Source organism: Dysidea avara, chromosome 8 (assembly GCF_963678975.1).
Source record: "Dysidea avara chromosome 8, odDysAvar1.4, whole genome shotgun sequence".
In the NCBI taxonomy this organism is placed as follows: Eukaryota; Metazoa; Porifera; class Demospongiae; order Dictyoceratida; family Dysideidae; genus Dysidea; species Dysidea avara.
Window position 1 is genome coordinate 5,786,719 of NC_089279.1, and position 21,371 is coordinate 5,808,089.

The 21,371-nt window shown below is 37.3% G+C and overlaps 1 protein-coding gene and 1 long non-coding RNA gene across 2 annotated transcripts; both read right to left on the reverse strand.

Moving 5' to 3' along the window:
* Window positions 1-241: 241 nt before the first annotated feature.
* LOC136264584 (uncharacterized) lies at window positions 242-2,578 on the reverse strand. The gene is made up of 3 exons (XR_010705222.1): window positions 2,486-2,578; window positions 1,496-1,544; window positions 242-266 (listed from the first exon to the last, which is right to left on the reverse strand). It is a non-coding gene; the product is annotated as an uncharacterized lncRNA (long non-coding RNA).
* Window positions 2,579-10,475: 7,897 nt separating this feature from the next.
* LOC136262795 (uncharacterized) lies at window positions 10,476-20,858 on the reverse strand. The gene is made up of 2 exons (XM_066057200.1): window positions 17,992-20,858; window positions 10,476-11,187 (listed from the first exon to the last, which is right to left on the reverse strand). Exons 1-2 carry the CDS (start codon window positions 20,824-20,826, stop codon window positions 10,699-10,701), a joined length of 3,324 nt encoding a protein of 1,107 aa, XP_065913272.1. The 5' UTR covers window positions 20,827-20,858; the 3' UTR covers window positions 10,476-10,698.
* Window positions 20,859-21,371: the final 513 nt, after the last annotated feature.

Sequence of the window (21,371 nt, forward strand, 5' to 3'; positions counted from 1 at the left end):
AATACACACTGCTTGAAGTATCTTAGTTTACTACAGTGGTATATCCCCAGTATATGGAACAGTTAATTGTTTGTTATTTTAGTAGTTTTTCAGTAAACCCGCATTACTGATGTTTTACTGAGAGTTTAAAACTTAGTAAAATAATTATGTTCCATATACTTAAGTTTACTGACACTTTACTATCAGTATAACTACAGTAAGGCATCTTAACAAATTAGTAAACTAAGAACTTCAAGCAGTGACAAGTATCTCTGTGCCACTAGCACCTACAGTAATATGAAGAAGAACATTCGCTACTTGTGAAAGTAGTTGCTTCTCTAAACTAAAAATCACACAATATGGTGATTTTGTGAACCAAACCCTCCAGTCAACATGTTGAGTTGTTGGAAACTAATGATAAACACCATAATCCCAGTCTAAGGTAACCCGAAATACTCCTTGCAATGAGCAATGGATGTTTAATATATTATTTGCCAGTATATAATAGAAACCAAGAGTGTCGAACGGTGTATTAGCCCGTGATTAATGATCGCATAAAATAACACGGATATTTCAGTAATTGTTCATTTGTGTGAAATGGTATTTGAAATGTGTACATGGCAAAAGGCCTTTGTTCGCCAGTTTTCTGCATTATTCAACCAAGTATTCAACAGTTATTGCCCCCAGCTCGCTAAAACAATGGCTGCACAAATGAGAGTGTTGCCACGCCTTCAGGGATCCACTAGGCAATGCCAGAACTTTAACATTAGCCATTTCCCTTTAATGCTATCACGTTTTCACTGGCTGAATTGGGCTAAATACAGCAACTTATCATGGCACTATAAACGAACAATTATTGAAATATCCATGTTATTTCACGCAATCATTTATGACTGGTAACACACCCGTTCAATACTCTTGGTTTCTATTATATAATCTCACTACAAATTATGAATTGGACTTTGTTATAGGTTGTGAACAGATAAATCATGCAAATATCACCCATTTACAGCCATGTCAATGTACATTAAAGCACACCAAACGTACATGATGTGACAATTCACAACCAAAGTTATAACCGGTAGTTCCATTTATGACTGCACCAAATTAAGCAGTAAACGCATGTTCCTAGGTAGTAGTAGTAGTTTTACATTACCAAAAATTAAATAAGATTACACATAACAAATAGCCATGATTACAATTTATATAGAGGTGACTTTAGTAAGGAGCTTAATTTAAGCCCCCCCCCCCCCACATACTAGGGGCTGGAAACTAGCCACCTGCTACTGAGGATGTGGTCACCATTAATTTGAAAGCAAAATCTACAACATTATATGCTGGGAAAATATTAAATACTCATAGTGAAGGGAACGTTCGATAAGTTAAGACTATTACTAAGTGTTCTTGCAATACTTTAGGATGGCCATATCGTGTACGATCAACACTTTCATTTTTTTTATAAAACCATGTCCAAAGACTGGACATGGTCTATATTAAACAACTAATACACACTTACATCGGGATTGTTCAAACTGGTGAATTCTGTGACATCTTGTTTTAATGCTCTGCAAAATAAAACAATTGGTATAAGGCACAACACAATAGGGAAGATACAAGTAATTTTTCTACTAAACAAATGCCAGGTATCAAATGAATACCAGTCATAATTTCTAAACATTCTGTGCAACAGTGCTATTAAATGACAAAGTGAAGAGCATTGTATAGAGCTCGTGGAAAGCATCAAGAAGAGTACAACGCAAGCCGTGAAATTCAATCATCTGGGATACTGATCACGTTTCTACCAACTTTCAGGTTGATTGCAAAAATGTAGTAAGAACAGATACATGATCAAACACGTGACCCATGATACGAATATCTTGAACTATATGGCAAGGATTGTAGTTAACAGTTTGCCAGCAAAACGTGATGTATAATTATACTGATTGTTATATATGATAGGCAGAACACAAATTTTCATCAGAAAATTAAAAATCTTCAAGTGAAATGTGCACGTGATTTTGTTTTTACATTTCGCAAGCAACCGGTAAATGCCCGTGGAACTCATAACCCCGACACCACTAAGTGACACTAGCTTCCCCAAGTCCCAGTTATACAGTCATACTTAGGTAGGTCTCTTGCTCAGGAAACTGCAACTTACAGTTGGAGGAGGGGGCATTGAACCTGGAACCAAGCCAATGTTCTAACCAGCCGGGTTGGCTATGTTGCTTCACCTATATGGTATAAGCAACAGCACAAAGCAGGCATTTGTACTAATCAAAGTTCAAATCCCAACATTGTCCCATGTGCAGATAACCAGTAATGTTACAGTTTATGAATGCATGGCATTGGCTGGTAAGCTTGGTTGATTTGTAACCACCTGATAACAATGCCATACACTATTAGCTCAAGGCTCACTCACTACTCAGTAGAGTCCATGTAATGAAAGTACTACTTGGCATACACAACTATTAAACTACCAGAACACTATACTGACTATTTATAATACCTTCCATGAAGCAGAAGCCAAGATATAGGGGGTAGCTTGAGGTCACCTGTTATACTAGCAGACTAGCGAGATATCCACTCCACTGTAAATAAAGGTCACTCGATCTGTCATTGTTACGCAGAACTTTGTGCAGTGATCACGTGACAACCCAGTTTCCTGTATTACGTAATTTTGTGGTTGAGCAAGTCTGTACATAACGAGATTACGTGACAATAAGAACCAATACTATTGAATAAGAACCGGGGATAGTGACAAAGTCGAGGCTACCATCTTAATGGTTCTTCCTGAAGCGGTGGGTTGGTGATATAACTAGTCTCTGTGCGTAACAAGTGGAGGCGAATCGGCTGCGAGTTGTTGCTGAATGTATGCCTCGGAATGGACATGAAGGCGCTGAATGCATCACACTATTCTCCCAGCGAATTGCCGAGTAAGTTCGTGTATAAGTCATTGTAAACGGATATATTACTAAGTTTTTACCGTCGTAATTTTAGACAGGAATCCCCCACGCCATAGTAGCTCAAGTTCCTGGGATTATATATCTATGCTTTTGTAGGCCAGATCCTTGCAGCTGGCAGCTGTGTGGGTCAGACCACGAACAAGTTGAGCTGAACCCTAGTGAGAAAAGGTGGGGACTATTCTACGGAACGGAACGGAATGATGGACTAAACCACGGAACGGAACGCTTTCTCAAATTGAAGCTTGCAACTTACCATTGCTGAAACTTCCCTTATAAGTTAGCAGTGGCATCTCCAGTGGGTGGTTAAACATAAGATAAAAAGAATTAACGGATCGATTGTGGGTTTTTGTTGGTTGTTATTAGTAACGAAGTATTATTGTGGGATGAGCTGTATCAGTGATGTTCATCCATACGGAAGGAAACTTTATGTGAGCTGTTTTTCTTATTTAGACTTTAGAAACCAGTCTGGGCCGGTCTTTCAAGTCATAAGTCAGTGTAAATAAAGCAAGCAGGAAGATACTGGTAACAGGAAAGAGCCAGCTGAATTAAACTTGAAGAATTTTGTGCAGTGTGTGAGGAGCAAATATTTTGGCAGACCGCAAGGAGGTTATATTCTGCAAACATCACTGAAGTGTATGCATGGAGTTATTTATATATTAACAGCTGGTGCAGTGGACTAATGCCGTATTCAATAGTGAGCTGATTTTATCCGTTGCACAATTCAAGGATGTGTCTGACTGCTAGCCTTGAATCAGGCTAAATGCCAAAACTCCAAGATCAGCCAAATCTCTATTATAAGCCGCATGTGAAACCATGCCCGTAGCCACCAGGCAAACGTGATTTGGACCAGGATGTGTGTGTAATTTCAATGTATCTAGTCAGACCTGAAATGGAACACTCACATTAATTACATACCACCTAAGAATCCTAGGATTTCTTAAGTGTAACATTTCATAAGCTTCACTTCAAACAAAACGGGTTAAATTTGTTCGTCTATTTTCAAGTGATTCCCAGTCCAGCTGGTCCATGAAATTACAATGGGATCACATGTATTTGTTACAGTGCGGGCTGTCCTGTGTTGGATCTACTCTAGAGTTGAGATTTCAAGGTAGACTCACTGCCAATGTACTGACACTAGTACTGTTGTAGCATGTTTAAGTGGAGGACAAATGAAATAGTAATGCTAGATTATTTATGTATACAAATTTTTCATAATGAAATTGATATCCCATTTTGATTTGTACTTCCACTTTGCAACATATTCAAGAGCAAGAAGCTACCACACTTAATCTCCAACCACTGTCATTAATTAACCAAGATCTCACTAGTCTGTAATTCACCTTACTGTAGTGATTTTATTGATTCATCTGTATGTTTTCTTCATTTTCCTTTGAAGTTGTACCAAGAGTTCATAATAAGGTGGAGAGTGTCTAACTTGAATGCATTCACCAAACACCCTGCTTAAAGTAACACCTCGGCCTTATTTCAGAACATAGGCTTTACCTTCTTCAGCAACACTAATCAACAGTTTTCTATCCCCCAGTAAAGGTGTTGATTTGATGAAAGGTGAACTTTACGCAGGGTGTTTGTACAGGCCATACTGAGAGTTAGACACTCTCCCCCATACAAATCAGTATTACGAACTCTTGGTTGTACAGTATAGGTAAACAAAGATAAGTTTCTCTCCCATCTTATTCTAGGATTTATATTGACAAGGAAAATTCAATTATTTGTATACAGGCTCAAAATTGAGAAAATATAAAGTCTCAGTGAGTTTTACAGCCCCCTTAAAGCCTTGATTATATGTAAGCTGTAGTGTTGGAATCATCTGGCCTTACACAAATAGCTTACACTATAATATACTAATTACTTTCCATACTAAAAACTTGCTAGCACTAGTCTGGCAGTGTCCGCTGGATTCATATAAAAAAGAAAGGTCTGGTCTCCTAGCAATCAAAATTCATAGCGTGTTACAGAAAACAGGTAACACCAATCAATATGGGTATTTTGGAATTAACATAATGTATGGAAGACTTTGCCACAAAGTTTTGCAAAGATTTGTTATGATTAAGGCAGCTTGCAGTCGACAATAGGGTGTTCATTTAAAAGAACAAAAGATAGGAGGTAGTAAAGGGCCTTGGGTTGTACTCGTGATGCTATATGGAAAGTATCTTTGGTCAGCAATTTGTTAATGTATTTCAACAGCAACTTACTTTGTATGGTTGGCCACATGTCATTCTTGCTACCTTTATTGTGACATCATTGTTTAATTGCGTGATAACTCTCGTGATACTACAGTGACTACTAGGCCCTTCCTCTTTAAGTGAGGGATGGGCATCACCAAACTAGGCTAGCACTAGCATGCTAAAAATCAACTGAGATATTTGTCATTGCCATAGACCATAACACAGTTTAAATTAACACAGTTTAACATAGTTTAACACAGTTTCCTGATTACTGTATGTCATCATAATATCATCCACAACACTGAATCAGTTTAAATGGAAACAAGCAGGACAGCTGGACTATTAATTCAACCAAATTCACACCTAATGTTTCATTTTGTACTTAAATGTTTAGCTAGCACAGGAAAAAAGAACAGAGAGAGGGACAGGAGTATCGTGGAAGCTGCTGTCTAAAATACTCTACCCTTTAAGATTGGCAGCTTTTCAAGCCATTATTTGCCTGGCACAACCATAAAAAGCTGCATAAAAGCATGCTTAAGGGTGCTCTGTACAGTCCGCTTATATGGCTTCCCATGAAATTTAATTTGTTCTATAACTTACAAATGGTTTTAGCAAATGTTCTGTACTTTTTTACTGGATATATGCTAACACTAGTACACAGTTTAGTCCAAACCCAACTGCTAAATTTGCTTTAGAACATGAGTTACAGTTTTTCCCTTTATACTAGAACTAGTCCTACAGTTTACACACTAGAGCCTTGATACTTTTATGATACACTATGCTAAACAGCACAAACCATTGTGCGTTTTTATTTTTGTCTTTTAGCTTCTCATTCATCACATATTTATCTTTTGGGTTGACACTCCCAGAAATCCTTTCTTTACTTCCATGTTATTCATCATCTGAACTTGCTATTTAAAAATGGCAAACGCTCTTCTTTGGCAAAATTGCTAAAGTAGCTTGTGTGAAAATTTCATGTCCATTGGATTAAAAATGATGGAGTAGTTCTAATTTAAGTGAGAGGGTGTAGAATAGCAAGATGCGTGCGCTTGTTGCTATGGGATACCTAATTTATGGGTACTAAAATGTGTCAACATGTCACAGACTAATTAAGTGACCATAATATTTCTTTTAGTGCAAAACAGACTATGTCTTGGGAAGCCTTGTACGAACTGTACAGAGCACCCTTAAGCTTTTCAAGTTGCAAAAATAGTGCAAACGTGAAGTTTGTGCCAACTCGATAGCACTACTGACACGTGAGCTGACGCTGTTTCAAGATGGCTTTTACTAAGCCTCTCAGTATGCAAGAATAACCAGAAAATAATGGAAGAATACGGAATAATGGAATATTTAGAGCTGTCAGTACTGAACTAGATGCGGGCGGTGGACGGGAAACAGAGAATTTATTTGGAGTGGCCTTAAGTATACGATATACCTCACAGCGTTGTAGTAACTTACGTACAGTGAAACCCCTTTAAGGTAGACATATTTGGGGGGGAATTTATTTTTATCCTTGGTAAAGGGTGTCCTTAGTTATAGGGAGTGTGTACAAAGTATTATAAATTATAGTGTTGTTGATTAAAGAGTTCAGGGATAAAAGGGATTTCATCCAGCTGGATTGCATATAAGTACAACAAAGCGCAAAATAAAATGCCAATGGATAATGAACTGGAACATATCTATTAGATTTTTCTATTACCATTACAACCTAAATAGTTCAAGGGAAAAAATTTTTGTTGATTTGTATAGGTAATTACACATTTGAGTACAATTAGGGAACATTGTACAAGTTGCAGGAGGCCGCCAAACCAAGTGCAATTTTGGCTGTAAGCTATACAAGTATACATTATTCTCTAGCATGACATTGTGTGTGATTATCCACTAATCACATGCATGCATAGTAACACAGTGACCACCCTTTATGCTTTGTAGTTCACAAGAATCCATGGCCGTTATATTTCATCATTTTATCAGCACTTAAAAGTCTGATTATTGTATCATTAGTTGTTGCTCCTAAAGACTTCATAATTGTGTCAGCAATTCCGATTGGCTACTCAAATATCATACTTGTTAAAAGGCTTCAGCCCATTTGGTTAGTTTACAGTTTAGTGGGTAGAAGAGAAATTCACTACAGAGCATTCATGATCTCTCCCCTGGGCTGTAAAAATGTTTTATCACCTAGCAACTAAATTAGTAGAATAAACAAGCCACATAACAGGTAAACAGCAGCTCCTCCTTGTGCTTTCATCTAACCCAAACTGAGTAATTGGAAACAGTGGAAATGGAAACTGGAAATGGAAAACGGAAATGATTAAATCATCATATAAACATACCTTGTATAAAACCCTTGTTTAGTGGCCACCTATTAAAGACCACCTTTTTACAAAGACCACCTCCATACAAAGACCACATTACAATTATGTCTCAGGCATACTTAATGACCAGACCTTTTCACGATCACCTTTATAAAGACCACCCGCTTACCACCTCTTCAAATCATAATAATATCCAAACATTTATTTCATGACTTTATCAAAACAGCTAGGTCAGCTAAAAGTGCTAGGCTCTTAAGGTCATCATCTCATTATGAGACCTCATTTTCCACTTGCATTGACTGTTTTGTATGACATGAAGCAGATAGACAGATGACTCAGTTGAGTGAAGTGTGGACCAAAATATGGGAGATGACATTGATCCCGGCCTTTCTATGAGTTATGAAATACATGTTTGGTGGTAAAGAGGTGGTCTTTCCTTATAAAAAGTGACCATGAAGTGGTCTAATCAATTAGACCATTAAGTATGCCATAGCTATCTTTAGAACCTAATTATATATGTGGTCGATGTCGTACAGAGGTGGTCTTTGCAAAAGGTGAAGAGTTGACCTCTAAGTGAGGGTTTTACTCCAGATTTACATTTTAATAAAGCCATGAAATAGATGTTTAACTATTATTACAATGTGAAGATAAACCTACCCGGAGTAGAACCCTTGTTTAGTGGCCACTTCTTAAAGACCACTTCATGGTCACCTTTTGTAAAGACCATTCTCTTTACAATAACTACCTCTGACCATTTCCGTTTTTAATTTCCACTTTCCGTTTCCAGTTTTCATTTCTTAATTGCCCAACCCAAACTCCATTATTGTCAGTAGACTATATAAGCCACATGACTAATTTGGGTTGTCCAAACAATGGAGGAACCTGGACAATGGAGGTGCCTGGATAATAGAGGTCTGAGGTTCCACTGTAAGTAATGTTCTGACTGCTATGTAATATGTATCTCCACTACTCCAGCTGGGAAGCATATGATGGCTCATCCACCTATGATGCATGATTAGAGATACATGTGCACCTTCTGAGAGGTAGCTACACATATACTATGATGTGCATGTATACTTCTTGAAATGACATAATTTATGGGTATTGTTGCAAGCTGTTTGTGGATCAAGCCTAAGTCACCACCTGGTCTGGAACATTTTCTGCATTCAGCATTATGTAGTTTTCAGCTTCAGGTTTCTAACTCCCTGCTTCACAGGCTTAGGCCCCAAAGGCTGTGGATAACCATATACGATTATTATTTTTTTATTACACACAGTTTCAAATCATGAGACTAGCTAGAAGGTATAAAAGAAAGGCTATATACTTCACATATGTGTGTCTTTGCATGCCATAGTCTCAACTCAACCTAATGTAAACTGAACCAGAGAACTAGCTTATACAGTTAATTTTCCATGCATTAGTGACAATTTCATGCATGCTATGATTGAACACACATGCACTCTACTATTAAAATCTGGTCCCTTTAGCTAATATAATGTTATTTTGTGTTATAGTAAATCTGAGACATGCAGCCAAACAATATAAAATTAAATTATACATGCTCATGCATGTGTGTGTGATATCCTTATTGTGACATATGTGCACATGCATCAATAGATAGCATGTAAATGGCCATGTATATATGTAAATTAGTATGCGCGCTGTATTTTGCTGCAATGGCATAGATTGCATAGATATACATATGTAAAATTTCAACTAACCCATGCATGCAATATTATACTGATGTAGGTATATATAAACTATCCTACTGCTTATGTCAAGACTATATACTGATCATTTCATGACCTGGAAGGCATGATCTAGCTAACTTCTAAACAAATAACTGTGGAATTACCTTAGCGTTCACTAGCAGCAGTAAGTGCAGGTGTCAATATTGTAGGGTAATACCAGGCATAACAGCTGGCTGGCTGATCTGTTATGCCTGTCAATCTCTGAGAGATTTAAGGTTTTTAAAACGAAATGCTGATATAATATGCAGATACAACAAATTGCAATTAATTTGTTAAAGCAATGGGAGTAAAGTTTCTATCTAAAGGCATTAAATTAAATTTGAGACACTATGATAACCAGGCCAATTGTATGCTGAAATTCTTAATGGCTGCCCAATTCTTAACGGTTGCCCTGATCACTTGACTGCTTTTATAGCTGTAATTAATTAATATGACAATTTCAAAGAATTACACTTATTGGAATTAACACTACTTAAAAGGTTCTTAGTTTACTAAGTTGTTAAGCTGCTTTACTGTAGTTGTACCCAGTTATACTGATAGTAAAATATCAATATATGGAACATATTGTTTTACTAAGTTTTAATTTAAACTCTCAGTAAAAAGAGTAATTATTAACTGTATATACTGGGGCTAGTAAACTAAGAAACTTTAAGAAGTGTAAACTGTAATTTTCTCTGCCAGACTTTTGCCCAGTTGGATACTGTAGCAAGATCTTCCTGTAGACCTGTTCATCATGAGGGATTCTCCTTGCCTGTATGCGTGCACGTACCAGTATAATTATGTGCCTGACCATACAAGAGAAACAATATATATATACTGAAAATACAACATTCCATAGTGCAAGAATATAGTATACACAGTGAGTAGCCTTGTGTACTACAAAATGGATATAATTGCCTCTGGCTCTATAATTATAATAATCCTTTAGGTTTTGATGTTATATACACCATCAGGGATGGTTTTTTCAGGGGTCACAGCTATAAATAGGCAAAATGAAAAACTCTATTAGAATGTATTGAATAATCACTCAAATCTTCTACGTACAGTTTTTTTAATAAGATTAAGACTATAAGTGACCTATACATGCACTGGTGGGAGAAGACACATAATTCTATACTTTATTAGCAGTAAACCACTCTGATAGTTTTAATCATATCCAAATGTTAATGTTGAGGTTAGTTTGATGTCCCCCTGTATACTTCATGCTTTACATAGTTACATAGATTCCACATAACTCTGTTGCATCAGCCAAATACTCTATAATTAATAAAACAACATGCATATGTTTTAAGTGTTTTGATAATTAAATATAGAAATAAACAATTATAAACAAAAAGTAATACACAACATTGCATAATAATGAATATAATACTTACAATATATGAATATAGTTAATGTGCGGTGTGTGTATCTATGTACTACAGTAAGGGGAAAAAGCAAATGTGTCATTATGTGTGCAATGATGCAGTAACTTGGCATGCTGTGTCTTTATTTATACTCAGCATCATTTAAAATACTGCGTGTTTATAAACACAGTCTTATGACATTTTGTGCAAGTAGCATTCTTTAAACTATCAATAGAAAGAAAAAAAATATTGAACTCGCATGACTTGCAGGTTGCTTTACCAAATGCTTTGAGTTCACTGTGCATCTTACATCCCTTAAAATTTGAATTATTTGACTCATTCAGATGCTGACAGTCAGTACATTGCCACTGGTCAAGCTTTTTAGATGAGGGAGATGATGATGATGAAGGTGTAGTGGCAGACCGTTGACGACCCTCCATAGTACTATTATCTGTGCTCTTTCTGTTATGCTGATATGAAGCAGAAGACGTCATTACTTTTTCATAAGAAGATGATAATGTAGTGTTTTCAGAAGGGACAAGATCTGCAGAAGAGGCAGGATCTGTAATTCCTTGGTCATTGTTATAGTAAACAACATCTTCTTCTGAAGCAGCTTTTCTAGTGTGTTTACTATTCTCAACTGGATTCTAATATAAGAAAAGTAGTTTTGATCAACTTTTACTAATATTACACATCATTAATATCACAACTCTTTCAACAAAAATTGATAACCATTCTGTAACCTGTCTCTTCTGGTATAACAATGAATGGAACAAGGGAGGTAATCTACGCCTGCAGCTATATTAGTGGACTTTGTACTTTGGTCGTACGTATATATACATATAAATAATACTTAGTTATACCATGGCTGTGAGGGATTTTCCTGATATATACACCCAAAGCAATTTTTGTGTACTTGTTTGTTAACTTTTTTTGTAAAATAAACTTATTATAACTGGTTAACCCACAAATACCACATCAAAAGAAAAATGGTGCCACATGCCCCAGCTGTCAATTAAGTGAGATATCCATTATGCTTCATTGTAAGCTATGTTCAACCTATTACACAGCATTACAAATGAAGAACTATTCAAAAAGTACCTTTGCAATCAAAGTAGCCACTATAAAAAAATATGGATAATTTCTGTTACGAAGGGAAGCCATCATGTGCTACCGCCAAATCGACACCAGAAGAGATGAATGAGGACAATGGTAAGTCCATGATGAATGCATTCTTCATACTGCGGTATGCCAAAAGGCACATGTCCGTTAGCAGAAAATTCTGTTTAATAAACTTAAAAAAAAATTTTGTTGAAAATGTTTCGGGTTGATCTGAAGGCTTGGTTGGGCTTAGTTTTACCTAACCAATACTGCTTCATCGTTGTCAGGGAAAGGTGAGGCTGGTTTTTGGGTGGCATTTTTTTCATGGTCTACACACACACCTTTGTGGTCCCTACTATACAGTACTGATAGCCTTAATATGAGCTAGAATCTACATTACTAGTTAGTTAAGTAGCCATCAAATTTAAACAGCTAAGCTGTGAAAAAAGTGTAGCCTTCAAAAGACCCAGAGTGCAAAATATGTGAACTCAAAATTGGCAGTCAAACTGCAATGACGTTAATGCTGATCATTTTTAATGATCAGCGTGATCATGAAAATGATTAGCATTAACATAATTACAGGCATTTCTTGACTACCACTTTTGATGCATCCTTATTTCACCCTAACTCTTGTGGAGGCCACACTCTTTTCACAGCTTAGCTGTTTTGATTTAGAATGTACGTAGCTGAACTCTCTACAGTGTGACTTGTAATGTAGCTGAACTCTGCTGGTAATTTGAAACATACCTGAACTCTCAGCATGTGACTTGTAACTGTCTACAGGATGACTTGTAATGTAACTGAACTCTCTACACAGGGGCAGATCCAGAGTTTGGAAAGAGGGGGAGCACCTTGCTAAAAAAAGTTGAAAAGCAAAAAAAAAAAGGTCACAACAATAATAGCTAGTTATCCTTTACCAAATATATTATATCACATATGATATGTAAAATAAAATCCTTATTTATAGCTTCATAAGTAAGCTACACTGCCTCATGAACACTGTGACTGCTTTATTAGAGTAATTGACTGCTCTATTAGAGTATCTCGATCTTGTATGCAATTTCTTGAGGGGGGGGGGGGGGGGGCATTTGCCCCAAATGCCCCATCCTGGATCTGCCATTGCTACAGGGTGTGTATTTATACTTTACAATTGCTAAAGTGCTTCAGATAGTTTTGTGGCTTCTAATATGCTCCTCTAAGGAAGTGTCAATGCAGAAAATCTTGGTATGGTTTCCTTGCATGAAGAAGAAGATGACCATGTAATTGCACAGAAGGAAGATGCAGGTGGGCGGGCAGGAGTTCAGAAAGTCACCCTGTATAGAGTTCAGCTATATGTTATAAGTCTCTCTGTAGAGAGTCCAGCTAAGGTACGAGTAGGAAGTTTAGCTACATAACAAGTCTTCCTGTAGAGAGGTCAGCTTTGTTGCAAGTCTTTGGTTTTTGCACTGTATCTTATTTAATACACTTACTACTTCCTTTCCACTTGAAGCTTGCTAGTGGGCCTATACTGAGGATACTCCTTGCAAAGAACCAGGGTCATGTTGAGTTAAGGATGCTTTTCAAGGTTTTTTGGTGTGTGTTCTATTAGGATTTTTACAAAATAAGCATGGGTGATCCCTATCGTGAACCCACTAGTATGGTTCATATGATTCTTACTGAAATAAAAAATTGTAATTTTGCTTACATCTGTTTGTTTGTTTTTTGTGACACAGTTTTTGATTGGCGAATCAACGCATACCATATCATGGTACCAGACACATTATAAATATCAACTGAACTAATGAATTATCAATTATTGAAAAATGAAGTGACCATTCTGCTTTGTAATCAGCTTTGTTCTACCCATTATGCAGCAATACATGAAGAATGATACAAGAAGAACTTCTGCAATAAATCAGTGCACCGTTATACATGATTGTCGTACTTAAGCCATAATGTGTTAGAATCAAATGGTAGTGGAGAATGCATGATTCTTTATCATGGTTGCCTTCAGCTGCAGTAAGACAATAATATTAGTATATGTAGGAAAATCTTATAATCAGTCAGTCAATCAGTCAGACATTCAGTAGAAAACTAAATAATTTTCATAGCAATTTATTGGAAGTATTTTGGGTTGCACTGGAGGTATGCACGCCTAAAGGCATATTACACCTAACCAAGTTGTGTTGCCATGAAGGAAGCTGATTTTGGTTGACATTTTTTGGTGAAAAAATGCAACCCCTCATAATTTCCTATGCAGCACTACCGTATATTGTATGTACTGCATATAGCAATCTTAAGTAGGGAAAGTTTATACTTCATGGAACAGGTGATAGTCTCTGCATTTGTGATTTAAATGATCTGTATATCTTACAAATCAGTATTTCTATATGCTTGTATTAAAGAGATAAAGACTGCAAAGAAGACTGAAGCAAGATCATCACAAGTACACAGAAAATGTTGGAATTTTCAACTAGAGTATAGGGACCATAGCACATCGATAAAAAGTACTGAAACAAGCTGGAGTAGTGCACGATATTAAATCACAGTAAAACAATAACAAGTATCATATCCCTACTGCATGTGCATTTCCATTATGGTATCTTGAACACAGTATAGGGATATAACACTTCTTATTGTTTTACTGTGATTTAATATCGTGCACTACTCCAGCTTGTTTCAGTACTTTTTATCGATGTGCTATGGTCCCTACTCTAGTTGGAAATTCCAAATTTTCTGTGTACTTGTTTGTTAACTTTTTTGTAAATATTATTATTATTATTATGACTGGTAAACCCACACATACTGCATCTGAAGTGGAGCCGCATGCCCCAGCTATATCAATTATCGTCTGAAAAATGAACTATCCATTACGCTTCATTGTCAGCTATGTTCAACCCGTTACACAGCATTTCAGATTTAGAACTGTTCGAAAAGCACCTCTGCAATCCATGCATACTGAAAGGAATGGTGCCGCATGCCCCAGTTACATCAATTATCGTCTGAAAAGTGAAGTATCCATTACGCTTTGTTGTTGGCTGTGTTCAACCCGTTACACAGCAGTACAAATTGAGAAAAGCACCTCTGCAATCAAAACAGCCACTTTGAAAAATACGGACGATTTTCATTATGAAGGGAAGCCATCACGTGCTAGTATCGCCAAATCGACACTTTTCGCTGTCAGCAAAGATGAATGGGGCACAAAGGAAGACACTGGTAAGTCCATGGGAGTTTGTAAAATGTGGAGAACGAAATTGCAGAATAACAGAATATAGGTAAAACTTATCAGTCTTTTATAGATTGTAGAAATAGTTATATGCTCTATAGTAATTTTACTTTATTTACCTTGTACTGAACAGCTCTGCATGGCACGCCAAGGCGAGTACACTACCAATCATCCTAGAATGATCTACCTTAAGTCCATGAAGAATGCATTGTATGTACTGCAGTATGCCAAAAGGCACCTGTCGGGCTGAAGCAACGTCAAACAGTGAAAAAATCAAGTCTGTAATGTATTTACTTCAGTTTATTTATAGATGAATAGCTGATGCTCGCATGATTTTAAGGTATTGGACTCTGCAAGGAGGTGATGATGACTTTCCCCTTTCCCTGTAGTTGTTCTTTCTTTGTTGTTCCCCTTTCCCTGGGGCTAGTTGTATTTTGTATTTCATTTGTTGCGGTTATATAGTTTGTTTTGTAGATTCTAATAGTAGCATTTGTTGTCATGTGCATGTGTTTTCCACTTTTTGAATACATTCATAAATAAATAAATTTAAAAAGTCCATAGCCTTAACCGTTATCGAGTTACGCTTGTCTGAAGGTATCAGGCAGTCAGTCAGTAGAAAATTCCATTATTTTAAAATTCCACAGCAACTTGTTGAAAGCATTTCGGGTCAATCTGATAGCTTGTTTGGGCTCAGTTTTACCTAATCAATACTGCCTCATCATCATCACGGAAAATTGAGGCTGGTTTTTGGGGGATGTTATTTTGTGGGCCATGCCACTCCTTTGTGGTCCCTACTATACTCAATTACTCAGTGAGAAGTGGAGTTCCCCATATTCAGTGGTGATGGGCTGGCTCCGTTGCGGTTTGGGGTTCTCCTTACTTCGCTCCTCCATTATGTGCATCCGTGGTTCTCGATCATGCTCTAAGCGCCCTGGTGTGCCCCCAGCAGTAGCCTCTCCGTCACAGAGGGGCATCTACCAGTTCACTAACATTCCCTGGGCTTCTGTAGGTTATTTTAGGTGTGTTTTCTTTAGGTAAATTCTTTCTTTTTCCCTTTTTATGTTGTTCTTCTAGCTTGTTTTCCATAGAGACGTGTGGGTGGAAGGGAGTGCCATTAGGGCCGGAAAATAAAATTTAAAAAAAGCAAAAAAACTATACAGTATGATATGTACTGTATGTTAAATTTTTTTTTTAATTATTCAATGGAATTTTCTACTGACTAACTGCCTGCCTGCTCGATAATGGCTAAGGATAAGACTATGGGCTTGATTTTTTCACTGTTTGATGTCGCTTCATCCCAAGACGTGCCTTTTGGTAGGCTTGCACCAATTATGCCGGCATAATTTTGAGCATAATAGGCTAACAAAAGCATCAAGCATTATGTCAGCATAATAGGACAATTTTCAAGAATTTTAATTAAAATGTGCAACGCGCGTGCCAAAAATACTGCACAACATGAATACACTGCATATTATTACTGCATTTCATATCAAAAAAACCTTGCAGTGTTACCATTTTTACTATTTCTTGACTGATTATTCACACTTTATAGAAATAAGATCAAGATACTCTAATAGAGCAGTCAGTTACTCTAATACAGCAGTCAGGAAATGCAGATATACGGTAATAAAACAGTCAGCTCTCGAGCATAATCTTGATTTTGAGAGCATAATTTTGAGCATAATAGGCTGGATTTTTGAGCACTGCTCAAAAGCACAGGTAATTTTCTAAGCCATAATTGGCTCAAGCCTACCTTTTGGCCTACCGCAGTACATACAATGCACACATTATGGACTTACCTTTGCCCTCCTTTGTGTCCCATTTCTTTTTGCTGACAGCCAAAGGTGTCGATTTGCGGTAGCACAATGCATGGCTTCCCTACAGTACTTTTGTAAATGGGAATCATCCGTATTTTCCGTGGTGACTGGATTGATTGCTAACATTGTTCTTCGTTTGTAACGCTGTGAAACAGGCTGAAAATAGCTGAAAGCAAAGTGTAATAGTGGCTGCACTTTCGAGGCAGTAATTGATAGTTGGGGGCGTGCAAATTCAGTGTTGTATTTTTGTGGTGACTGGATTGTTGCAGGGGCACTTCTTCTACTGTTTTCGTCTGTAGCACTGTGTAACGGGCTGAACATAGCTGAAAGCGAAGCGTAATGGCCACTGCACTTTAGAAGCAGTATTTGATAACTAGGGCATGCACCATTTGGGGCCATCATTCTTTTAATGCGGTATGCGTGGGTTCACCAGTCATATTAATGTTACGAAAAAAGTAAACAAACAAGTTTAAGGAAAAATTAGGAATTTTAAGATTAAGAAACATAGAAAAAAAGTTGGGAAACAAGGGAAGTCACCTACACCTGCAGATATACTAGTGAACATTTAATCCTCAATTCAGTTTTTGTCTTGGGATATAGGGATTAAATGTTCACTAGTATATCTGCAGGTGTAGGCGACCTCCCTTGTTTCCCATTTTTTTTATCTATGATCCCTAATCGAACTGAAAATTCCTAATTTTTCCTTAAACTTGTTGAATTATAAACCATTATTTAATAATCAAAGTGATGCCGATGTAACAATAATCCTTCATCACACTCATTCCAATCTACCACACATACCATAATAACGGTGGGGAGAAATTTTCACAATTTTCATGAATTGACAACTATTACTGAAAATTTTTACCTCGATCAATGCATTCATTATTTATACATGTGCCATGTCCTAGCAAATCATTAGTCGATCAGTACAATTGTTCAGAATTGTTGCTATTAATAGCACAGTAAAGCTCCTAAAAACATTCATTAGCATAAGCCTTGACACAAATCATGATCAGTTAAAGAACTGTTCATGTGCCAGACATGTTATAGTACTACCAAGATAGCTGTAATCATGCATCCGACTGTCATGCCATCTTAAAATATTTCCACGATGTAGCTATATAGTTAACATGTTCATCGAAGCTTTCTTAAGCTTACTGAAAAGTAGTGTAAAGCCAATCACAGTAGTATATCGCAAATTTCCTTGTAAACATGCAAGCAAAATCTCTACAATTAAAACTTTCATCCTCAGAGAAGCCAGAGTAATTCATGAAAAATTTTCCCCTAATATATTTGGAGGGCCATTACTTAATTATACTACATACCTTTTGCTGATCACTAAAGAAGTCGATACCCCGGATATACTGTATTTTTGCATTCACATCATCTAATGTTTTCTGCATGTTACTCCACTTTAGCTCAGCTGCTTCAAAATTGGCACGCAAATTACCAGTTCGGGCTTTCTCTTCTTCGGTTACTTTGATCAGTTGAAAACGATCAGCTGCTGCTAACCATTGATTGGTATCTTGAAGATATATATTTTTAACACCTTCCAAACCAACTCGAATGACTGTAATGTTAGATCGCTCTACAGGATTATCAACCAAGCATGATTGCATCAACCTTCCCAATGATGAGTCAGCATATGGCTGAATATATTCCATTCTTTTTTGTATCTCTGTAGGGATAATTGACATATCTTTGGAAACAACATCCTTTGGCTCAGGCCACTGGTGGGACATGACATGACAGGCAACACAACCTAGTGAGAATACATCTACTGGTTTGTCATATTGTGGAGTAGTGACTGATCCGGGTGGCATAAAAAATGATGCAAAGCGTGGCTGCATATCTCCTAAATATTTTCTTATGAATTTAGCCACTCCGAGGTCAGCAATTTTGGCAACAAAATGGTTTGTCAATAGAACTTCATTGGAGGAGAGATGTCCATGAATAATATCCTGGCTATGAAGGAACTCCAGCCCTCGAGAAACATCAACCAGGATGGATAATTTGAAGTAATGTGGTATTTTGTGTTGTTTATATTTCTCCAAGAAGCCAGTCAAACCTGTATCCATCATCTCCATCACAAGCCATGGTAGTTTAGCCTCAGAAGTAGGATAGTGAATACCCAACAACTGCACCACGTTAGGATGATGTATTTGACTAGCATAGACGCACTCATTAAGAAAAAATGTCTTAGCGGCTTCATGTTCTGTGAAGGTAATGCTCTCAACCAACTTGGGATCAATTCTCTTTGCAGCACATTGTGCACCATGAATGCAAACCTCGAACACTTCACTAAATGTTCCTGTACCAACTACTGCCTCAGTACTAGTTGTATCAATTTCTGGTAAATGTATTTTCTTTTGCCAACTGGCATGAAGTAGTTCAGTGCTATTGGCTCCAGTTAATGGCAATGCTTTGTCAACAGCGGTTTTGATATTATACAAGCGGACGTGAATTTCTGGTATTTCGGGTCGCTGGTCAAAGTGATCATCCAAACACGACTGCACTACTTCTTGTACTAAAGGATGTGTACATGACTTAAGATATTTCTCTCGTCTTTTTACCTCAACATTTTGGTCATTTTTGTGGTCTTGTGGATAATCCTTTGGTTCGGGCCACTGATGAGACATTAGATGCAAAGCAACACAGGCTAGTGAGAACACATCAACTGGTTTGTCATAATGGGGATTCTCTGAAAGAACTTCAGGAGGCAAAAAATGAACTCTCTGTGGTTGTTCCTTTAATTCTCTGCAATCAAAGACATCAGCCATTTTAACATCTGAAATTTTTGCTACATAGTGCTTTGTAAGCAGAACATTATTAGAAGAGAGGTTTTTATGGACAAAATCTTGGCCATGAAGAAATGCTAGCCCCTGAGAAACATCCACCAAGATGGACAACTTTAATGAAAGAGAAAGCTTATCCTTTTCATGTTTACTTAAGAAACTTGTCAAGCTGTACTCCATCATTTCCATTACAAGCCATGGTAGTTTAGCCTCAGGAGTAGGATAGTGAATACCCAACATCTGCACCACATTAGGGTGGTGTATTCGACTAATTACAAGACATGCAGATGCAAATCGTTTTGCTAAATTGGTTTCTGCAAGGGTATCACCTTCTACAAGGTTGGCAAGAACTTCTCTAGCAGCACATACCATTCCATGCAGAGACACTTCAATAACCTGCCCATATGATCCTTTACCAATTACTACACCAGCACTACCAACTCCAGTTAGATTAAGTGGTTCGATTTGCTTGTCTCTGAAAAAATAACCCTTACTATCCTTTAATCTACTACAAACAGTGGATATTTTAGGGCGTTCTTCTGGATCAACTTGCAGGCATAGTTCCGCCAACCCTTTTAATGATGACTGAGAGCCCTTTAATAATGACTGAGGAAATGATTGAAGATAGTCCTCTCGTCTCTGAATCTCTGTGAGAACCCTTTGAGTAGTCTGTATAACTCTGTCTTTTGGTACAGGCCACTGATGGGACATAACATGACAGGCAACACAACCTAGTGAGAACACATCAACTGGCTTGTTATAATTTGGCTGTACCGACAATGCCTCAGGTGGCATAAAATGAAGAGTACCTGGTGCCTGTGTGAGTTTCATTTCACTAGGCTTTATGATTTTTGCCACTCCAAGATCTGCAATTTTTGCTACACAATATTTTGTTAGGAGAACATTATTGGAGGAGAGGTCTCTGTGGACAATATCCTGACCATGAAGGAACTCCAATCCTTGAGAAACATCCAGCAGCATGGATAGCTTGACATGCACTGGTACCTTTTCCTTTTTGTATTTCTCCAAGAAGCCTGTCAAACTGCACTCCATCATTTCCATCACAAGCCATGGTAGTTTAGCCTCAGGAGTGGGTTGGTAAATGCCTAACACGTGCACCACGTTAGGATGATGTATTCGACTACTTATATGACATTCATCAAGAAACTTTTGCTTCGTTGCAGTAAATTCTGTAGAGGAAACGTTCACTAAATTCGAGTGAATTTCCTTAGCAGCACACAACGTTGAGTGTACATTGACTTCAATAACGCGTCCATATGCTCCACTACCAATCTCTACGCCAGTACTGTTTACTTCTTGTAATTCTATTAAGTGAGGTGATTTTTTACATAGCGGAGAAGCCATAGCGTTGCAGTCCGTATTTAATCTGATCAGAGGTGGACTATGATATTATTGGTAATATGAAAGTATATGTAGTAGACTATAGCTGACATCATTGTTTATGTTTGTATAAACAATGAAAGTACTATACCATCCGTCAAAATAATTCCTTGAAGTACATAGCTAATTAATGACATAATCATATGACATAAGGCCAGGGCGCTTGCTTGTTTTCATCGCGATTTGGCAGTCACGGAGGGCATCATAAGACCATGCACAATTAAAGCTTTGCCAGGTATCGTCAATATCAAGACGAAAGACACCATGTGTAGGAAAGTAGGCCTTTAGGCTGTTAAGCGGGCTGGCCTGAGTAGTGTGCCAACATTATTGATTTTACCAGACCTTGTATTACATTATTCAACAGAAACTGTGCATGCAGAACTGACATTAGTTCAGCTATTGGGTCAACTGAGCTTGAGTACACCATTCATGTTTTAACTTTCATATACTTGGTTTGCATCCACCTACTACATAAAAATACAAAATAACTTTTGTGATAGCGCCGTAAC